The sequence below is a fragment of the Temnothorax americanus genome, unplaced genomic scaffold (assembly GCF_048541705.1).
Source record: "Temnothorax americanus isolate GAGA-0224 unplaced genomic scaffold, ASM4854170v1 Scaffold50, whole genome shotgun sequence".
Taxonomy (NCBI): Eukaryota; Metazoa; Arthropoda; class Insecta; order Hymenoptera; family Formicidae; genus Temnothorax; species Temnothorax americanus.
This window is the reverse complement of record NW_027509658.1, coordinates 311,394-331,809: the sequence shown is the minus strand read 5'-3', so window position 1 is coordinate 331,809 and position 20,416 is coordinate 311,394. Positions and strand designations below refer to the sequence as shown.

General features: G+C 38.0%; 3 protein-coding genes across 11 annotated transcripts in view; 1 reads left to right on the top strand and 2 right to left on the bottom strand.

The window, feature by feature from the left end:
* Positions 1-20,416, bottom strand: part of LOC143904325 (uncharacterized) — a 198,347-nt gene that overhangs the window by 114,435 nt on the left and 63,496 nt on the right. The window lies entirely within an intron of this gene.
* The window catches only part of Dysc (whirlin protein dyschronic), an 82,813-nt gene that overhangs the window by 45,518 nt on the left and 16,879 nt on the right, over positions 1-20,416 (top strand). For 6 of the 8 annotated variants that reach the window (XM_077418807.1, XM_077418806.1, XM_077418804.1 and 3 more), the window contains 2 exons: positions 3,928-4,009; positions 5,089-5,196. In XM_077418807.1, the coding sequence (XP_077274933.1) occupies positions 3,928-4,009; positions 5,089-5,196 (190 nt within the window). The remainder of the gene's footprint in view (positions 1-3,927; positions 4,010-5,088; positions 5,197-20,416) is intronic. The other 2 variants (XM_077418808.1, XM_077418810.1) reach the window with 1 other exon arrangement.
* Positions 11,564-16,486, bottom strand: LOC143904274 (uncharacterized). The gene is made up of 2 exons (XM_077418812.1): positions 16,319-16,486; positions 11,564-13,388 (listed from the first exon to the last, which is right to left on the bottom strand). Exon 2 carries the CDS (start codon positions 13,375-13,377, stop codon positions 13,186-13,188), a length of 192 nt encoding a protein of 63 aa, XP_077274938.1. The 5' UTR covers positions 13,378-13,388; positions 16,319-16,486; the 3' UTR covers positions 11,564-13,185.

The following is a 20,416-nucleotide window of genomic DNA, read 5'->3' as shown; positions in this document are numbered from 1 at the left end:
AATACGGATATGCAACTCTGTGGAGTATTAATTAAGAAATTTTAATGCAGATTTTTTCATATTCAACAATTATTACCAGAATATTTATTAGCACTATCGTTGTGAAAAATGCAAGCGGGATTAAAATGATTCCCAAAAATATAAAAAAGATCCTAATTATACTAATAAAATAATGAAGCTTCTATAATAATAAAACTTTGGTTATTCGATTACTCTGTGCGTGTTATTACTTATTATAGAAGACAAAAGTCGTTTTTGTTCGACCCCCAACTGGCCAAATAATTAATATATTTAAAATTCACAACGTTTCAACCGCAATTTCGGTCCTTCTCAAGTGATTCATCAAGCTATGCATCCTCAAAAACCGCGTACAAAATATCAATTACGTCGCTGACATCGTGCCCTAACCACATCATGCACACGTAAAGCTAAAAAAGTGAAATAAACTCACGATAGTCAAAAAAATAAAAACGCTCAGAAGTCATACAATAAAAAGTAAGAATAAAATTGAATTGTTAAGTTATAAATAATGCACAAAGTAAAATGAACGGCTTACATATTCTGTGCGTCAAAACGGAAAATGAGAACGGCAGCGCAGAACGAAGAAACGTCGCATATTACGTTTAAATAATAAAGCCAGCAAATAGTTCGTAAAAATATCTCAGATTTTCAGGAAATGTCAAGCACTATTTACGTCTACTTGACTAAAGAAACTCTTTTCCTCTTGAAAATTAACGTGTAATTACAAACTATTATCCAATCTCAAATCACGGGTTTGGAAATACTGGCTACTATAATATGTTTCCTCGTCGACCGTTACCGAACAAATGATAAAAAATTGCTCGAAAGAAAATAAACGTTACTATTGTAATTTTCTGTTAGATAGTTACATTGCTGAATTCACGACGACTTTCTCCACGAATGCATCACGCGCACGCAATTCACGTTGAATCGCAAATATGAAAGTACATTTTGCGGGATCGATAGCGAGCGCGCGAATGCGGCGGTCGGCGAGATATGGAGAGGAATTCAACGCGCTTTATACTTTGATATAGGTTTCGCGTCTATCGGGAACGAATGGACGGACGGATGGACGGAGCGAAAACGTTTCGCTTTTGATCCTCCCCGGAATGCTCGTGATTTCAATATACCTCCGCGCCTTTGTCCAATCTAATCTCCACCTCGAATTCTATCTTTTGTCGCGCGCGCACGGGACCAGCCGGCATGGCACCGGACTTTCTTTCTGAGACAAAAACCTCCCTCTGATACCGAGAAAGGACTTTACATTTCGCCGCGTCATGTCAAAAGAGACTTGCGCGTTCTCATTTATATATTTTACGTGAAATTTAACGTTAGTATGAAAAAAGATGTAAGAGAAAATTGTAATTACATGGCAATTTTTCAAAGTAATACTGAAAATTTTAACTGAATCCAAAACCTATTATTTGTATTTATCTTTATACTTGTAATTGGATATTTACATACATCTCCAGGCTCATTATTCAGATACAATTTTCATAGATCCGTGATTTATTCGTCTTTGATTTGCTATTTGTTAAAAAATCTCATTTTTTATTTTAATATTTCCCTCGACTCTAAAAATGTTTAAAATTTTATTAATAAAATTCTTATTCTTATATTTTGAGATACATCAAGTAATTTGAATTTTAAACACGTTGAAATCGAATATCAACATAAATGCATGTATAGTTACGCTTGCAAAATTAATTAATTAATGTGTATTCCCACCATATACCATGGTGTGTACAAATAAAATTATTTTATATTTCTTTATTTAATTTTTACGTTTTGTATATAAAGAATGAACGTTTATGATTTTAATAAATCCAGAAAATAAAATTAAATCACCATGAAAAATACGATAATCCATTTTTTCCCCGATTTTTTAAAATCATACGTTTTACATCTCATTCCTTTCAAACAATTTTATTCCCCGTGAGAGTTTAGAACAAAAACAAAAGTAATAAATTAAATTTTCCGTTTCTAGATTACAACAAAAGCACATAAAAAATTATTTATTAAAACATATTGCATATTGTTTATTAAGCCGTGCTATTTAATTGCGCTGATATTATTTTCAAGCTTATCGTACGGCGTATTCTTAACGCGGACTGCCGTATAGTTTCTGTAGAAACGATCTCCGCGGCGCAGTTTTAAACGGAGCCGAAGGCAACGATGAGAGAGCCCTTGAAATTTTCACACCAACGTGCTTTCTTACACACTAGGTCGTATCCCGGGTAACAGAATGAAACAAATGAGCTTTGGCAGTCGCCAGTACCGTAATCGCTTCGGTAACGAAATGTTCGTCGGGAAACCGGAGTTCCCGCGAGTCCCTCTCTTTCGCCAACCAACGTGCTTTCGCGCGGTCTCATCCGCAAAAATAAATAAAAACCGCGGACGTATTTCGTCGCTAATCCTAGCTCTAAAAATAAATGACCTGTTTTATGATTTTACGCTTTCCCTCGTGGAAATTAGAGAATTAGATTAATCTCCTGATTAAACGTGCTCGTCTCGCGAATTTGGTTAATGCGCAATTCAACAAATCGCTTCTTGTTTTAGAACGATTAATGTAAATATTAATTAGTTTAGAAAACATTAATTAATTTGTTATATAAGAAAACACGTCATTTTCCTTTTTTTTAAATTCCTTTTTTTATTTTTTTTATCGAGAAAGATTACGCATTCGTAAAACAGAAAACTCAAATGGCGTGAGAGTGCCATGAAAATTGGCAGTCTGCGGAGATAATGATGGTGATTAAGAAAAAATTGATTGCGAACAAGGAGAAATTCTTCCTATCGATGCCACCTGCGATCTGAAATTACTCGTCTCGAACGTCCGCAGTGTGACGACGTATATCTATATACCGACGATGACGCGATCCAGAAGCGAACTATATTAATCGCAGCTATAATATAGAAACTTGCCTGTGTAATCGGTGCCTCGTAACCTTCATGTGCTCCATACTGCTTTCCAACTTTTCCGGGTGAGAATCCGTTTCGTGCAGTTTCTCATCTCGTGCAGCCTGAGCCACCTCGAAAGCGAATAAACGCTCGCCATCCAGCGAGTTATCGAGCGATTCCGATCACCCGATCGGAAACTCTCTCGCTTCTCGAGCCGTCCGATCACGTAGTTCTATGTCCGCGCATGAATCTGGTCGTCTATATTTGAATACATTTAAGTATAACTGGATAAATATACAGGGTGCTTCCTAAGTACTATCCAATATTGGAGGAATTTGATTTTTTCTTGTGAACTTTCCTTCATAAAATGACTTCAAAAATCAACTTTGGTTGTAAAAAAATTAAACTCCGGAAATATCAGACAATACTTAAGAAATATTCCGTATTTTAGTGATACATTTCATTAAGACAGATCACTCAGATCGTAATTCTGTTGCAAATAGTGAATTATATCCGATATTCCGGAAATAGAACTGCGCGATCCCTGAAGCTGCGCTTATTGAATTTTGATGAATTCATTTTACCGAAGTATCGTCTGCTGTAGTATTTGCTTTCATTAGAGATTAGAATGTACTATACAGGATAGATATTAGAGACGAAGGGTAGGTTGGTGTATGTGATGAAACCACACATTTTCGGATTACATCTTCTCGAGTCAAGGGCGTCAAATCAAAGAGAAAAGCGCCTTTCGAAATTGGCTGTCAGCCTTCGGCGCTCGCAATTGTCAAATCGGCTCGCCAAATTCGCAAATCTCGCGAACGTCGTGTACTTCCGCTTGATCACCTCCTCCCCTTTGTTTCCGATCGGGACGATCCTACGTCCGACGACGAATCGTCCCGATGACACCGCGATAAGGCTAATAAGACGAGGCGCGCGCGCGATTTGATAAGAGCGGTCGCGGTGCGGGGGTGGGTGGTTCTGAAATGGAAATTTTGCCAATTGCAGAGTGGGCTGCAGGAGGGCGCAGCAGCACCAAGTGACGACCTCCGACCTCGCCCTCTCCAATGATGACGAGTGCGACAATCAGGTACTGCGGGAGTATCCTTTTCGAACCGTCGCGCCGCGGTGATCCTTCGCAATGCAACGAGCCTTTCGATTAAACTCGCTGAAGTCGAAATCAGATAGAGAATCGCCCTCTTTAAGGGGATCCTATAGTGGCAGTAGTTACCGACATTTCTTAATTAAAAGAAATCTTTAAATTGGCTTTACAGAATTGCAAAATTCTCGTACAGAAATAATGTACGCACAAAAATCTAGTGCAGGACACACGATTTCATATCAGAAACGAAAAAAAATTAAAAATTTGGGCACATACAGCTGTCACCTGACGACAATATTTGCTTAAACAAAAATACTGCAGTTTATATATACGAAATGATACCCAATTGCACTAGGAACAACATGTAGGAACAATATCGTGCAAATAGAACTAAGATTCAAAGCCTAGAAAAAAAGATTTTCATTAACGCAGCTTTATTAATGCAAAAGGCACATGCAGGTTGATAGGATAAGCAATATTGTGCGTGTAGCGAGAGATGGTGCAGCAATCGAACAAGGACAAATATAGATATATAACATAGAAAACAGGATTATAAATGTTGACATTATCGACATCGAGGAAGTTCGGCCTTCGCTATAAGATCCCCTTAAGTATCCGAAAACGGATGTTCCTATTCTTTAAACATCGGATCCGAAACCGGTTTAAAGAATAGGAATAATTAGGAGACTGTACGTCGCGTGGATTTTTTAGAAAGTAATGTACTGATAGCTCAAACTCTCTTCGCAATTTGGTTCAATTTGAATTTTAATTTCCAAACATTCTAGCTTCATCTTAATTTTAACGTTATTTGTACAAATTATTAAGCATAACAAAAAACCGCTGTTTTTTCTGAGAAAAATTACGACAGGAACACCGTATGGGTGAAAGGGTTCGAAGGGATACACCTAAGAAAGCCGCTAAAGCCGGATATCGCGATTTTTTATCCCCGCTGAAAATTTGTGTCATCGATATCGTCGTAAAAAAAAAAAAGAAAAAAAAGATTTTGAGAAATTGAAAGCTTTCTCGCGATCAATCGGGATGAGACACGGTTATGTCCTTTTTTCCAGGATTACGATGACGAGATCGAGAACGGACGGGGTCGCAGACACAGTTCGCCAGGCGGCTCGCGAGGTAACCCCAGGGATTACGGCCATCATCTGCACCCAGACAATTTGGTGAGTCGACCAGCACAAATTTGATCATCGGACATGGCACATTGAGAGACCACCCTCTATATATTCTCTTCAATGCCATTGAAAAACTCTGATCGCATTTAAAAGTGAAAGAATCCGCTGACGTGCAGCGCAATTCCTTTGATGTAGGTAGATTTAAATAAAATGATTTTTACTACAAAGTGAAACGCGATAATATACCGTTACGCGAGTTCCACGAAGAAGATATATATTACTTCAAGATTGAGAGATTTTAGTCGAGTACGCGGATTCTAACTCTTTAATTTATATTATATATTAAAATTGCATTTTTAAATTTAAAAATTTATCAAAATATTTTTCAGTTTTTGATAATATGTTATTGTTGTTCTCACGTAACAAAATAAAATTGTTTTACGCATTCTTCAAATGTAAACTTTTTGTATGTTTGTTACTTTTGATATTTATAGACTGAGAATTTGACAAGATATTTGAGTACTATTGTTTTACAAGACGATCGGATTTTTAATAAAATTTTTTATTTGAAGATAGATTTACTGTATAATAGCTTTATCGTAGAATAGGACAAGGAAGACGAATTAGATACTTTTTAAAGCGCATCATATCATTCTAGAATAGGCGATCCTCTTACAGAATTAGATAAGCGATCGTGTGACAGTCTCTCGGAGAAAAGTTTTAGTAAATCAAATTTTGCCTCACGGTAATTTGCGTCCGACATAATTAATGCACGTTGCAAATTGATTCCGTTACAGGAATAATTACACAAACGTAGATTGGTGTTTACAGAACAGGTAGATGAGTCAAGTATCGCGTGTTGCAGGCAACAGGTAAATCTTAAACGCCCCTTACTTTATGCAAATCCCACTAAAATGTTACATCGTGCGGAGTTGTTACATCGTGCATTAAAAAATGTCGACTCAAAAAATCTGACTGGATTTTAAACACATAATATTCCATTTATACACACATTTTTTTTACAAGAACATTCAGTTGATATGTATAAGATGTTATTGTGTATAAAAGTTGATCTATTAATAATTTATATATCATTCCTCATTTATTACTTATTATTTATGTTCTAATTTAGTACTAAATTAATTATTATGTTAAATATTATAATTTTAATAATTCTACATTGAGAAAAAAAGCTGTTGCTTCAATTAAAACGCTATCACGGGGTGCCAAAAAAACATAAGTAGTTTATTCAAGTGTATTATTATTAGACCCAATATATCGGGATTATTAAAAACCAATAATTTAATTACTGATTTAATAATCCAGATATTGGGTTTAATAATAATACAATTGAATAAATTATTTTTGTTTTTGGCACCCCGTGATAGCACTTTAATTGAAGCAACAGCTTTTTTTCTCAGTGTGTTGATTTATATTCATATCAGATCAATATTGTATTATATTTTCCTTCCTTGATTTGTAATATTTACCGTTTTATTTCTCTAATCCTTGCAAACGAGTAGTTAAACGGAAGTACGTGCGAAATCATATCTTTGCCGGGCGCGGCCTCATTTAAATTCGCACATAACGCGCTCGTGCAACGTCGCGCGTTAAATTCAGCGTTTAATTTGTGCATGCCGGGTTACTCGCGTACAGTTATTTGCGCGCAACATATATACTGCGTCACTCCAGAGCGAATTTTTAGAATAAAACAAAGTGCGTCTAACAAAATTCTTTCTATGAAAAAGATTCGAAAGTCATCGACTTTATAAATTTATAAATTAAAAATTTATCGCTAAAGGATATTGCGTGATATTCTCTACACATATATCACATTCATATGTTTGCACAATTGCGCCTTTCATTATCTAACAACGTACAATCATCGAAAATCGAAACCGCAAACATGAGCGTAATAAAGCCTATATCTTCTAAATCATTTTTGCGCTCCGCGCCAACACGTTCTATGACTCGCATAATCTCTTGTATGTAAACGCAATCGCGATATCAACCGGATAATGATACGTCATTGCCGCGAGTTCACATTTGCGGCAACGAGATCGGGTGACGCCGGATTATCGCAGTAATTCGCATCGCTCGTAAATACGCAACGCGTCCCCGAGAGGAATCTATCGATCTTTACAAATGCGTTGTTATTCGACAAGTTATAAAAGAACAATATAATAGTAATATAAGTGATATCGATTGCGATAATAAATTTTCTCACGTGTTTGTTTCCTCCCTGTCAATTTATTCTTATTTATAGATCGCTTTTTCAGTGTTTACACTTCTCGAGTCCTATTTTTGTTCAAACGGTCTATTTAAGTGGAGATTTTATAAAGGTCAATATAATTCGTGTTTTGCGCTTGCTTTGCGTTAACTCATGCAGCTGCGAACTTTGCGCGATGAACCCCCCGAGAGACAGTCGCATGATCGCGCCCCGATATCGACGTAATGTTATTATATTAGGCGTAGGTTCAAAGTGGTAGATTTACCAATCCATTTAATCGCGTATAACCATATAATAGTCGTTATAGACCATTGTAGTAATCCATACCAAAAGGTGGCAACAATTTAAGCTCGTCGCGCGAAAGTTTCGCGTTTTTTTTTTTCACATCTTGTCTCGGCGATTTCAATTATACTTCATTCTACGACGGCAGGAATAAATAAATAAGCGCGGTTTTTAACGCGGAATAAATGCGTCAGATGAGATATCCGATCTTCGTCCACGATATCAACGTTGTCCAGGAAATTCTACATAAAAGATAGAACCGAGAGAAAAAACGAAAATAAAACCATATTATCTTTCGGAAATTCTATGAAATGAAAAAAGTTCCGGAAGTTTAGCTCTCTTAAACGTTACCCTTTAAAAGTAAACGTCAGATATTATCGCTTTGTCTTTTCTCTTAGTATTTTCGAGTAACTCTTTGAAGTCTTAAGAAGGTCGTTATACTTAAATACTCCTCGAGGAATGCAAAGAATGTCACGAAAAGCTCGGCGCGTCTTACGAAGGCTGAGATCCATTGGATCTCAGCGCGCTGTTCTCAACGATGACATCCAACCGGGAGGGGAATGGAGAAGATCTCTACAGAATTATAGCGAATTCGCGACGGGACGGTACAATGAGATCGCTCAGGTAGAAGAACGCGATAGATGCGATCGGGGTATGCGAGCAGATGCTGGTACGAAACGAACGGAAGAGCAACTCGGGCAGCCACAGTGTTATCGACGTTACTGACGTGAGATAGTTTCGCCTGAAAAGTGCCTACGATCGTTTCGTTCTCCCTGAGAGAATAACGATTTCTACCGACTATTGCGCCGACGTCCGACGGCGGATAAAAAAAAACGTCCGGATTGCCTTCTCGAGGGCAGGTGCGTAGAACGAGATGATGAGGAAACCGCGATTTTATGGGAGACATCATAACTACACATTTGCTCTGCTGGAAACAGTTATAGAAACACTCGAATAGAGCCGCGATAGGAAGGAAATAACAATTATCGGAATTCCCTTATCGAGATGTTCGAAGAACTTCACGATCCAACAGCTCTTGTAGATTTAACGATTCTTAATATCAACGTCAATTTTAAACGATGTATCATGGTAAGTCCAATCTCGTTAACTGATTTTACTTATTAAGCTTGGATTATTTTGAGAATCGGAATGACTTCGTACTTCTTATTGCCATCTCTCTCTCTCATCCTCAGCACATATAAATAAAATAAGGAGAATATTATTAATACAAATTTTATTTTATCGAGTTATCTACTTCCCTTTCATGTACACGAGAAAAAAAATACCCTCGGAAATTTATCTCCTCATTAGCCTCCGCGATTCTCGACTTTATACTTTATATACCGTCGTGCAGGCAGAAGGAGAAAAAAATGCAAGCACTCCACACGCGAGAGCAGAGGTGATGTGCAATTGAGATAATCGAGAGAATACGTTGCAGTATGGGATCGCGACCGCGTTTGAAAAGAATATCGGGAGCCAATGCCAAGGTCGACCCGATATAATTAAGATAATAGCGACGAGCTGTAATGCCTTGCACGAGGTCGTTATCCAATTGCACGCGGAGACGTCATCCTCAGGATTCATATTTGCCGATATATATGTCTATATTTATCCGAACGCGGTCCAATCATTACTGTGAGGACAATATATAATTCTAGTAAATTATATATAATTGCCTTATTATAAGGCTAAGGCCCCAACAATTAATGGCTTGTCCGAGAATTTTTTTGGTTTTGGAGTTTGCAATCAATTGCGATAAATCCATTAATCGACTATTCATATTTATACACGTGTACAATTTGTGTAAATAGCTTCAGTGTTGGACTGCGAAGTTTCTCATAAGAAGCCGTCATATCGAGACAGCATTCGATGAAACGCGGCTTTCGAGGAGAAACTTTAAAGATCTCTCGGGATAGAACGAGCAACTGTGAGCAAAAACGGCCTCAAAGGGTTAATCAACGTGCCGGTGGGAAATTATAAATCGTTATCGGGAACTCCGTCGAAAAATCGCATCACGGAGTTAATTACGATGTAGTTTAATATACAGGGTGTTCCTGACATAGTAAACTACAATTTATCCGTGAATTATTAGATCACAAGATTATAAAATTATTAAGTACAATAATTCATTCCTTAGTAGAAACGATAAAAAAAAGAGAAATTTTTTTTGCCAACGTCAGATGCTCTTCGGTAACAAAAATCTCCAAGTTTTTCAATCTCTAATTTATCAGAGTATGACGAATATATAACGAAAACGAAATTAAACTACGAGTTAATCTTCTTGTGTAATATAATTTGTTTATAATTTTTAGAATAATTCCTATAATTTATCGGAAATTCTGTTGTTCGGTGAAAAAAAATATCAATTTTGAATTCGAGAATTTATAGAGATCGGAGACATAGGACATCCCGTATATTCCGCGGTCGATCTCGACGCAGTTTGATTGTCGCTTTCCGTCTTTCTTTTCCCTCATAATGCACCCGTGCTCGTCTTATTGCGGGAAGAACGAGTAGAACTCAATGAGGGATTCTCGATAAGCGGACGGGGGAGCAAACAGCATCAGTAAAAGGAACGTAGGAGCCGCGCGTTTCACGGCCTCGCCGTTCGTCTCGCTCGCTGTTCATTGTTCATATCCCTCGTCGCGATCGATATCGCGATAATCGTTCTACTCGAAAATCCCTTGCAGATTGTTCCCGTAATAACGGCGGATTAAAACGAGCCTATCCGCCTGCTCACGCGCGCGCGAGCGCACGAGCGCAATTTGCCATTCGAGAAAAAATATTATGATTTTAAGGTAGAGGAATTAAAAATTGAAAGCGACGTGACTTTCACCGTATTTTATGCCGACATGGCTACTTGATATTCTAAATTCTAATTGTGCAATATCTCCAATAAGATTGTGATTTTAGAGTAGAGAAATTAAAAAAACTGAAAGTGACTTCTCTTGCTGCGAAAAAAACACATTTTTTCACCGTATTTTACGCCGATACGGCCACTCGATATTCTGAGTATGCAATATCTCATTTAGATTGTGATTTTAGATAGCGATATTAAAAACTGAAAGCGACGTGATTTTTTACTGGCGAAATTATTTCACATGATATGCGAATGTTACATTTAACGTTAACGTTAAATGGGAATGGTCAGAATATAAACACTGGAATTGTTCAACCATGATTAGAATACATTGCACAAAGAGGAATTCGCGAATACGTCGCTTTCACTGTATTAAATTTTACTCCGATGTAAATCCCTTCATTAATTTATTAAATTAATGTAACGTTAAATAAATTAATAAGTCTGACTCCAAATCTATAATTAATCCGTGATGCAAATTTACACGATAATTCGACACGACAAATCCTCCGTATAATTTATCTGGCGTTGAGAAATTTTCGTCGTCCTGTCAAATACTGTCAAATGCTACTGCGCATTACGTGATTTACTTAGAAATCGCGGTCGTTCACAAAATGGGACGAGAGGAAGGGAGAAGAGCAGAAGGCGCCGTCTCATTAGAATCGACTAATTAAGGCCGCTCGTTTCCATTAATGAAGTTCTGCTATTAGTCACTCGCCTAAGGTGGCCTAAAAGCGACTTACATATCGATTACAAGAATATATTTCTTTCTGTGGCGCGCGGAAAGCCAGTTATTGGCACTAACGTCTAACGACGTTTGTTCCAGTCGTTTGTTCTGGAAAACCAACGGCCGTGCGGAATAATCCCCTCCACCCCTAAAAAAAGTTGTTATAGTAGGGAACATCAGGTAGGAAATTTCAGAGCCCTAGCTCATTTACTCTCGAAGCAATCAAAATCTCGTTGATTAAATGGCGGAAAAAACGTTAGAGGGATTAGGGTTAATCTGACTTATCTAATTCAATTACTGTATTAATGAGGATCGTTGATTCACTAACACTCTCGCTCTCTTTCGAGACTCGTCTTTATTTTATTCACCTAAAGAATTAAAGAATTATAGATGATACCTTCTTATATATGTTACATGTAACCAATGACAGATATCGAGATGATACAATACAAATTGATAATAACGTGATATAATAATAATAATTTATTATAAATAAGATGACGCGCTGCCCGATTAAACCATATGAAAATATAATTAAGCAAGACTCTCGTCTCAATGATTACTTAGATCTAAAGACAGAATATATGTTTAAGATTATGCTTTCTTAATAGGAATACTTTGCATCACTGCGTACAAGATTGCTTACATTAATTACAAGCTAATTAAAACTGCACGGTCGAAATCGACCTTGCTTTTCAACGACGCGTGTCGCTGCGGATTCGGCGTTGAGATTCGTCTGCGAGGGCAGTCGAAAGCCGCGCGATAATTACTTCGTCCTTAACGCCACGAGGCTCTTAGGGCCTCGTGAATTTCGTTCGTGAACACTCCTTCCGTAGATCCTCGTCATAAGTCACACCCGGCGGGGACACCGCGCCGTGCCAAATCGCCTCTCGACTAATTGCACCCGACGATTGCGATCGATCGGAAGCGTATAGGGAGGAACGAGGAGAACGGTTCCGCTTCTTCGAGCCGCGTTGCCGACGTTGTAGCCTCGTCCCGATCTTCGCAGTCGACGACTGCCACCCGTTCCGAACTCACTCTTCCGCATGACCGACCAACTCGCCAGAGATATGCGAAGTGATAGTATCTCCGTGGCAGATCCTTTTGTAGAGCCCCGCTCGACGACGGAACAACGATCGAACTATCCAATCCGATTTCCGTTGTTTCACATCGAACGTTTTCTTAAGTCTACATCGGTTTTACTACTTTCTTTCTTTGAGAAAATTTCAATTGCATTCTATAATTATTAAATATTAAATTGAGGTATATTATTAAATTAATTATCAAAGAATTATAGAATTTCATAACAGGTATCTTATTCCAAATTTAAGGTATTCAAGAATTTATCTTTAAAGTAATCTAATTTTGTAAACTATCAAAATCATTTTAAAAAGAATTAAAAAATGTTATAAAAGATAAGTAAAAATGTTTTAATCCAAATTCAGCGCAGTTTTACCTTAATTAATTTAATTCAAAGTAAGAATTTATTTATAAAATCATCTAATTTTGTAAACTAGCAAAATTATTTTTAAGTTAATTAAAAAATGTCATGAAAGAGATAAGTAAAAGTGTTTTAATCTATAAGATTTAGCGCAGTTTTATCCTAATTGGCTTAACTTTTCAATTTAACTTATTCTAATTTGCAAACCAAAATAATGTTCAATATCTAAAGATCGCTTTCACAAGCATTTCAAACAAATATTATTAAACTGATAAATATCGTCAAAGTATACAACAAAAAACTCTTTTAAAATTCCAAAGAGAAAACTTAAAAAAACGTTCATTGCAACGCTAGGAAATTCAACGACGATTCGAGATCGCCCGTCGTCGGGCAGGGTCCTCTTCGTGGTGTAGGCAGGCACGAGGATGACGAGGAAGGTATTATACGTGAAGTAAGTTTCCGCGCCCTCGCCGGTACCCTAATAACGGCCGTGGAGTCGGTCAGAGCTTGTCCTGGAGCGCCTGGCGTAGCTCCTCGGTGGCTTTGGCCACGTCCTGACCCTGCCGATGGGTGTGCATCTCCGGTCGCGCCGAATGCTGCACGGACGAGTTCGACCGCCGCACGGAATTGCCGCTGCCGAACTTGGGCCGCGGGATCCGCACGCGTTGAACGTCGCTCAGCCACGACTCCATGGCTCCCTTGTCTGGGAAGAAAGCAGTGACGCGCCGTTTAAAACGGTTAGTGAGTTAGCGATTACACAGCCTGAACTTTGTTTAGAACTGAAATGAAGCGTCGAAGCGTGACGTGAGAGAGAACTAAGAGTTGCGGAATTTTATGTGTAGGAGTACAGTATTGTGCAGCTTAATTAAAGCGAAATTCTAGAATCTCTGGATGCTGCAGCTTGTAGAATTCGTGAATTCTGGATTTTGGGATTGCACGCGTTCTTTTCTCTGAAGAAAGCGGTGACGTGCACGTTTGTACTGATTAGAGTCATTTAGACGAGTCGATTAAATGAGAGAGACCGAGGAGTTTGTTGGAATTGAGCTGAAGAATTGAGAAAGAGGACACCATAATTCTTTCTAGAAAGAAAGCAGTGACAGATTTATGAAACTATAGCAGCATTTAATGTTACACGTGCACGCACTTTAGCGGAGCGATTAGAAGAGAGATCCCCCGAGTTTCTTACAGCTATATATATAAAAAATATCAAAGTGAGAAAGAATAGGATAGTTCTTTTTCTCTAAAAAGAAAGCAGTGACGTGTGCATTCGTAGTCGTGATCAACATTCAGTGAGCGAAGCATTCAATGAGTGCATTCAATTTTAATAAATGTAGGTTACTAAATCAGAAGCCTACATTTATTAAAATTGAGAACTCAGCAAAGATAAAATAAAAGAAAAAGAGCTGAAAACTTTGAAGTCGATGGATATGTAAAGCTATGTGTGAGTCTTGAAGATTTCAGAGTGAATGAGAATTTGCGAGTGGAATTTATGAATGTTAAGTTTTTTATGATCGCCGGATTTTAAGATTTAAAGGTATTCTACCGTTCGTGGATTTTAAAATGGAGTTCGACGTTTGTAAATCTTTTAAAAATATCTTTTTGATCTTTATATTTTAAAATATTGTATATATAAATACTAAAATTAATAAAATCTACAATCCGTATATATTCTCATATTTATATAACATTTGAAGATTCCATAAAAGAAACGATAATATAAAATAACTAATAAAATTCTACCAAGAAGAAAGAGAAAAGATACGATGGGGAGGCATATATCCTTTGTCAACAAGCTTCCGATTTCTTGAAAAACGAATAATAATACATACAGATATCCGAAATCGAAAATTTTACGACCTCGAGTGTCTTAACGGGGATCAAGAAGGCGCACGCGAGCCTTAAAGTGAGGAGAATAACGCGATCTACTGGGATTTTATGATCTTGTTTACGCCCGGTCGGATCGAGAATGAACAGAGGGTGGAGAGAAACACATCGTGATTCCGCGAAGAAATCGAGAATGGAGCGAATAAAGCGTGTGGCGAATATTTTTCATATATATACATGCATCGTACTCCGATATTTATTTCCGGTTGTTATATAATTTTTGCCAACTGACAGATGAAAAATTTACATTTTCATCTTCAGAAATGCTAACATCGCGTATTGAGAAACAGAGCTCGAAAATTATAATTCTAAAGAATTCATATATCTCGACTTTTTAGAACCTATTTTTGAGTTCGGGCTTCTTTTAGAATTTCCAGGATTTCTATTCTGAGATCACGGTCAGAAATACATAAAATGTATGCATATTTCTCAGATATATGCGGAATCCAAGTTTCATGTGGTCGACTACTAGCCATCGACTACATGCGGAGTTTCGCGCGGGATTATTATCAATACGCCTTCTCACTGCTTAATGATCTCGCCACAGTTAGATTTTATCAAGCGTGACGCGGTTTCCTAATCATGGCGGCGTAATCACGCGAAACGCGAACCATTTTCGATATTGTTCGAAATTTCTAATACTGCAATGTAATTACTGAATACAATGAGAACCAAGCAAGTTCGACAATTTTCAAATTAGTAGATATTAATAACAAGAAAAGAGAGAATATCGCAGAAGTTTTAGACGATACGTCCCAATACTTCCGACATAATAGTTTAAACAATTAAATATCCAACCTAAAATAAAACTTTTAGATATAACTGTGCGTGGAATAAAGTCTGATAATTAACTTTCTCTTTAATTAGCTGAATACTGAAGAATTATCAAATTATTTAATTTTCTTTCTCAAAAGTAAGAGATATATTATAACTTCAGAAATCGCGTGTGTTTCCAAGAAATCAGATTTCGATTCTCCTCTCTTCCAGCTTTGTTTGCAAGATTAAAACCGGTGTGGATCCACGTCGTTTCTCTTATTTTACAGATTACCAGGATGTGCCAGTTAATCTTGTTTCACTCGACGGGGACAGTGCTTCGCCAAGCACTAAGTAGTAAATCAACCAATCTACCGAAAAAAAACTTGACTTGTCCGGTTCTTATAGCTTGACAATTATCACCGTATACTCGTCCCACTTCTCGAAATGTATTATATACTTAAACACGTCGCACTTTGCCGCAAGCGAGCCACGTTTTGCCCCCGGAAAAAAATCCGCGCGGTTGACAACGGTTCGTTCGCGATTTCGAAGGCCGAGTAAAGTCAGTAAAGGCGGAACTGCGATTTACATCATCGCATATGTAACGTAAGGAATGTCAATCGTTTAGCCCACACACTTCCCTGTACGTGGAATATTTTACATGTCGTGTTCCGTAACGTGTCGTATAACGTGATCTCGTTATGAGAAAAAGATTTGCAAAATACAAAATCTCCGTAGCAAAACGTGCAGCAAAATGATCGCGAAGCTATCGATAAATATAAATATTTGTTTAATAAATATTTATAGAAAAAAAGTTAGTAACTTCGAGAAAGTTTGAAACATCGATAGACACGTGGACATGAGAAAGAAATGTTCGATTAGGAAACCGTGAAGTAAATATTTAGAGAGGGTTCAGGAATATTTTGAATAATTTTCGAGCAAGTAAGAGCTCGCGATAAAAGACCGAACTTTCTAAAGTCTAACTCTGGTAAATACCTGCTGAGTGGCTAACAGAGTGCTCCGAATGATCAAGGTCCACGAGGATCTTCTCGTAGTTTCTGGCCTACTGCAGGATCGGCGATAAGGATCGTGACTGTCGAGGAATCGATCGAGAGAGCAACGCGATCGAGAGAAGCGTTCGACTCGCTGGTGCCTGCGCGACTGATTCAGGAATCGGACATGAAGTGGCGGCCAGCCAGCGCCAGGTTTACGTTTACCTGATCGAGAGAGTGAGTCAGCCCCCGAAGAAAGAGAAAGAAGGAGGGAGAGAGAAACGCGGAGGGAACCGATGGTGGAAGAAAGAGAGAGGGAGAATGAGAACAACAAATAAAAGTAGGGAACCGAAGAGGGAACGGGAGAAACTACGGCGCGAAGTGGACGGGTAACAGAGGATCACATGGAAGGTGAGTGAGGAAGGGGAGAGGGTACGGGACAGGTAACAGGTGAGAGAAAATCAGGAACGTACGACAACGGAACACGGCGACTGAAAGCAACCACGATTTTTTTTCCGTTAAAGTTTCCGCGCGTTACGACATTTTTCTTCCTTACGAAGATGCGACGCGACGACGCGGACGGTCGGAGGATAAACGATCTCGAAGAGACTGGCGAGACTCCGGAGACTTCGCTTTCGGGCCCGAAAATCGCAGCAACGCCCGTAAGACCGGCTCCTACACAACGTTGCCAGATTAGCGAGCTCAGGCATCGCGGATGCAGGTTACATGTGCACTCCTCCCAGGTGCAGCACACTCTCTTCGGGGGCTCTCCGTCGCCGCGCTATCGAGAGTCTGATAACAGGGCCGTATTGGAGCGACCCTGTGGCGGCTGCGGATCGTATCATCTCGCTCGATCGCGATTACGAGAGCGAGAGATTCAAAAGAGGAAAAAATCCGGAGCGGGGGGTCCATTGTGCGCGCGCGCGAGAAGGGAAGATGCGGCGATACGAGAGAATGTGCATCGTGATATGCATGCGCATCGCGGCTGATGATATAACGAGGTGGAACGCGTGACGCGACCTTTTTTTTAATGTTTTATACCGGGTGTGCGCCGGGAATGTGAACAGCAGTAATTACGAATGAGCGGCAGAAATTACATGCATTCCCTGGTTCCGTATAACGATACGCTCTGATCTTTGGAATTCAACGCGAAAGTATAATCTATTAATAGTACAAGGCTAGACACATGTAGTGTGACATGTTGATATAAGATTCTAACTGTTTTACAAGGATACGACAATTTTCTGATCGCGTATCCTCTGCGTCTTGATCTTTGGAATTAATTTGAGTGGACGTCACGCGTTCGTGGCGTTCGAGAATAGAATTCAATGCGATGCATTAATATGAAAAATTGTAATTGCGACAATATAATACGAGCGTTAGGAGTTCGTTGAACCCCGCACGTATTGCGCCACTCTTCAAACCAGTTCGTGAGTGACACCTACGCATGAAGATCGACGTGATCCATGAGTTTGCTCGCCGCAGTCGGATCTACAGACGACGGCGAATCAGGCGCGGCCGATGCGCGATTCGAAAATTTTAATACAATATTTATACTATTTTAATGAATGATTCTCAATTATCTACATGTTTTATTTACATCGAAAAATCAATCCCCCAAATCTGATCAACCTCCGATCATATTCGCTTGCAAGATAATTGCATTAAGTGCATGAAGTGTTACTTTAAAAGATTTATACGTTTTTATGTTCTTATAATCCTACATTTTATTTATATCGACAAATCCCAAGTCTCATCTGTCAAATCAGGGTCAGTAGACATTTAGGTAATAAAAAAGGACTGATTTAATTTATTTTTAATGCAATTATCTTGGAAACACAAATTATCGTCACCCCCGCGAAAATTTTCGCTTCCAAGATAATGGCATTAAGCGCATGAAATGTTATTTTAAAAGATTCTATTCTTCGTTTTCTTGTAATTCTTTACAATGTTTATATTTATAACGGAAAATTCTAAATCTTGTCCGTTAAATCAAGGCCAGCAGAAATTAAAAACGAAAGAAATAAATTAATTAAATGACGGCTTCAATTTTACGCTGCGATCTTATTAGCGTCTTATATTACACGTTTCTTACTAGTTAGCGGTGCGCTAAATTAAGACGCTATTAAACGGCGAGCGACAATGCTTCTTGCGACGTTGCGCGCTTCTTTGATAAATGTCACGACTAACAGAGGAATATCGTGTTCCGCGATTCCCAGACAAGAAGAACAGGAACGACCGGTTCCTGTTCGGCTACTCCGACTTTTCCAGGAACGAAACCTCTCGGCGACTCCGATGACTCCGATCGACCGCGCGTATCATTGAACGCCGCGACAATTGACCTACATCGTGAAATCGTAAAACACCGGTCTTCCTTCTCGGGAGCCCCAGTTTGGGGCCCACCCGAGACACGGCGTTTGTTCTACGTGATTCTCGTTCCGCGTACATAACGGAACGGCGCGTCCGAAACTTTCTCCGGCGACGGCGGCCGGCGCGGCGGTCCCATTAATAACCGCGGTGATGATTATTATTTCCTGCTGCTGACTCTAAGGTTACTGGGTGACCACGAAAATACGTGATTTGAATTTAGAACGAAGTCGCCGGCTGAAGTCGGCGAAGGTTCAACGACGGTTAAGATATTAATTCTCAAAATGCTGAACTACTTTTTGCACGCTACGCTGATGGTTTCGTGTCTACCGTTTTAATAGCCAAAATAAAAGGGAATAATTTAAATCTGACGTAAGATCAAGAAGCAGTTATTAATTGACTTATCTCTGGAATTGATTGTATAATCACATCTCTCTTAACTTTAAATATATATTATTGATCTTTCACTGATCAAAGATTTTCTTTTTTCCTATACGTTTTTTATGCATACGAAAAGATTGATATAATTCTTTTTCTCGTGAAAAAGAAAATGACCTATGCGATGCAAATGATATTTGTATCATAAAATTATTTATATAATACAAAAACTAAAATAATTATTAAAAATAAGATTTGTACAATACCGAAATTTTTAAATTGCAATACCTGAAATTGCTGAGGTACAATCAGGTAAATTTTAGGTTCTTACTTTCTTTCCCGTCCCAATCTCTCTTCGCCAGAGAGCTGTGGTTCTTTTTGAGAAAATTACAGTCTGGGTGTAAGGCACACTATGAAACGATCCTCGAACAATTTATATAACTGGTTTCGTGCGATCCTTCGTAGCTAGGGGGACGTGCTCCAGTTAAGACGGCAACAATCGGGCCCACCTGCGCGCCGTTACGCGTCCCCGCACAAAACGATCATAAACGCGAGCGCGTCGATCATGTAGGTCCCGCGATCGCTTTACAAAGAGACCGTCCGGTTGCTGTATCGCACTTTCTAAGTATCGTATTTCTCGCATGATCGTGATTCTATCGAGAGACCGGTGTGCCGACGTGAGTAGCTTGTTTTATTTAGTGCGACAAAGAAAATCTCGTTAACTAGGAGCAGGTGCTTTATTGCAAATATCATCTTATATGGCATACAAATAAGAAGAATATAAAATTTAAAAACAAAAATTAAAAAAAAATTTATACAAAAATAAATTTAACCAAAAACAAATTTAAAGTTTAAAATAATAATAAAAAAATTTTTAAAACAAAAATTTAGACAAAAATAAATTCAACTAAAAATAGGTTTAAAAAGTTTAAAATAATTTAAAAAAATTTAAAAACAAAAAAATAAATTTAACCAAAAACAGGTTTAAAAAGTTTAAATAATAAAAACAAAGTCTTAAAAATTAATTGGTACATAAGACAAGTTTATTTGGTAATAAAAATGTAATACACATATAATAATAAGTATAAAGTACAAAATTAAAAACTTCTAAAAAAATTTAAAATTATATTAATTATAAAATATTAATACAATTGACACACTATTAGGAAATATTATCTAATAACAAATATGAATGAAAATATATACAAATACTTGATTACTTGCTACAATTTATTCTTCTTATTATTATATTAGGCATTACAGATATAATTATTAATTGCATATTTTAAAAGAACAGTCGGGAGACGCTACGTCAAATTTTATATTTAATATTTTAACATATATATTTTTTCTTCTC

Coding starts and splice junctions, on each gene's coding strand:
- LOC143904274 (XM_077418812.1), bottom strand. CDS start 13,377: ATGGAGTCGTGGCTGAGCGACGTTCAACGCGTGCGGATCCCGCGGCCC.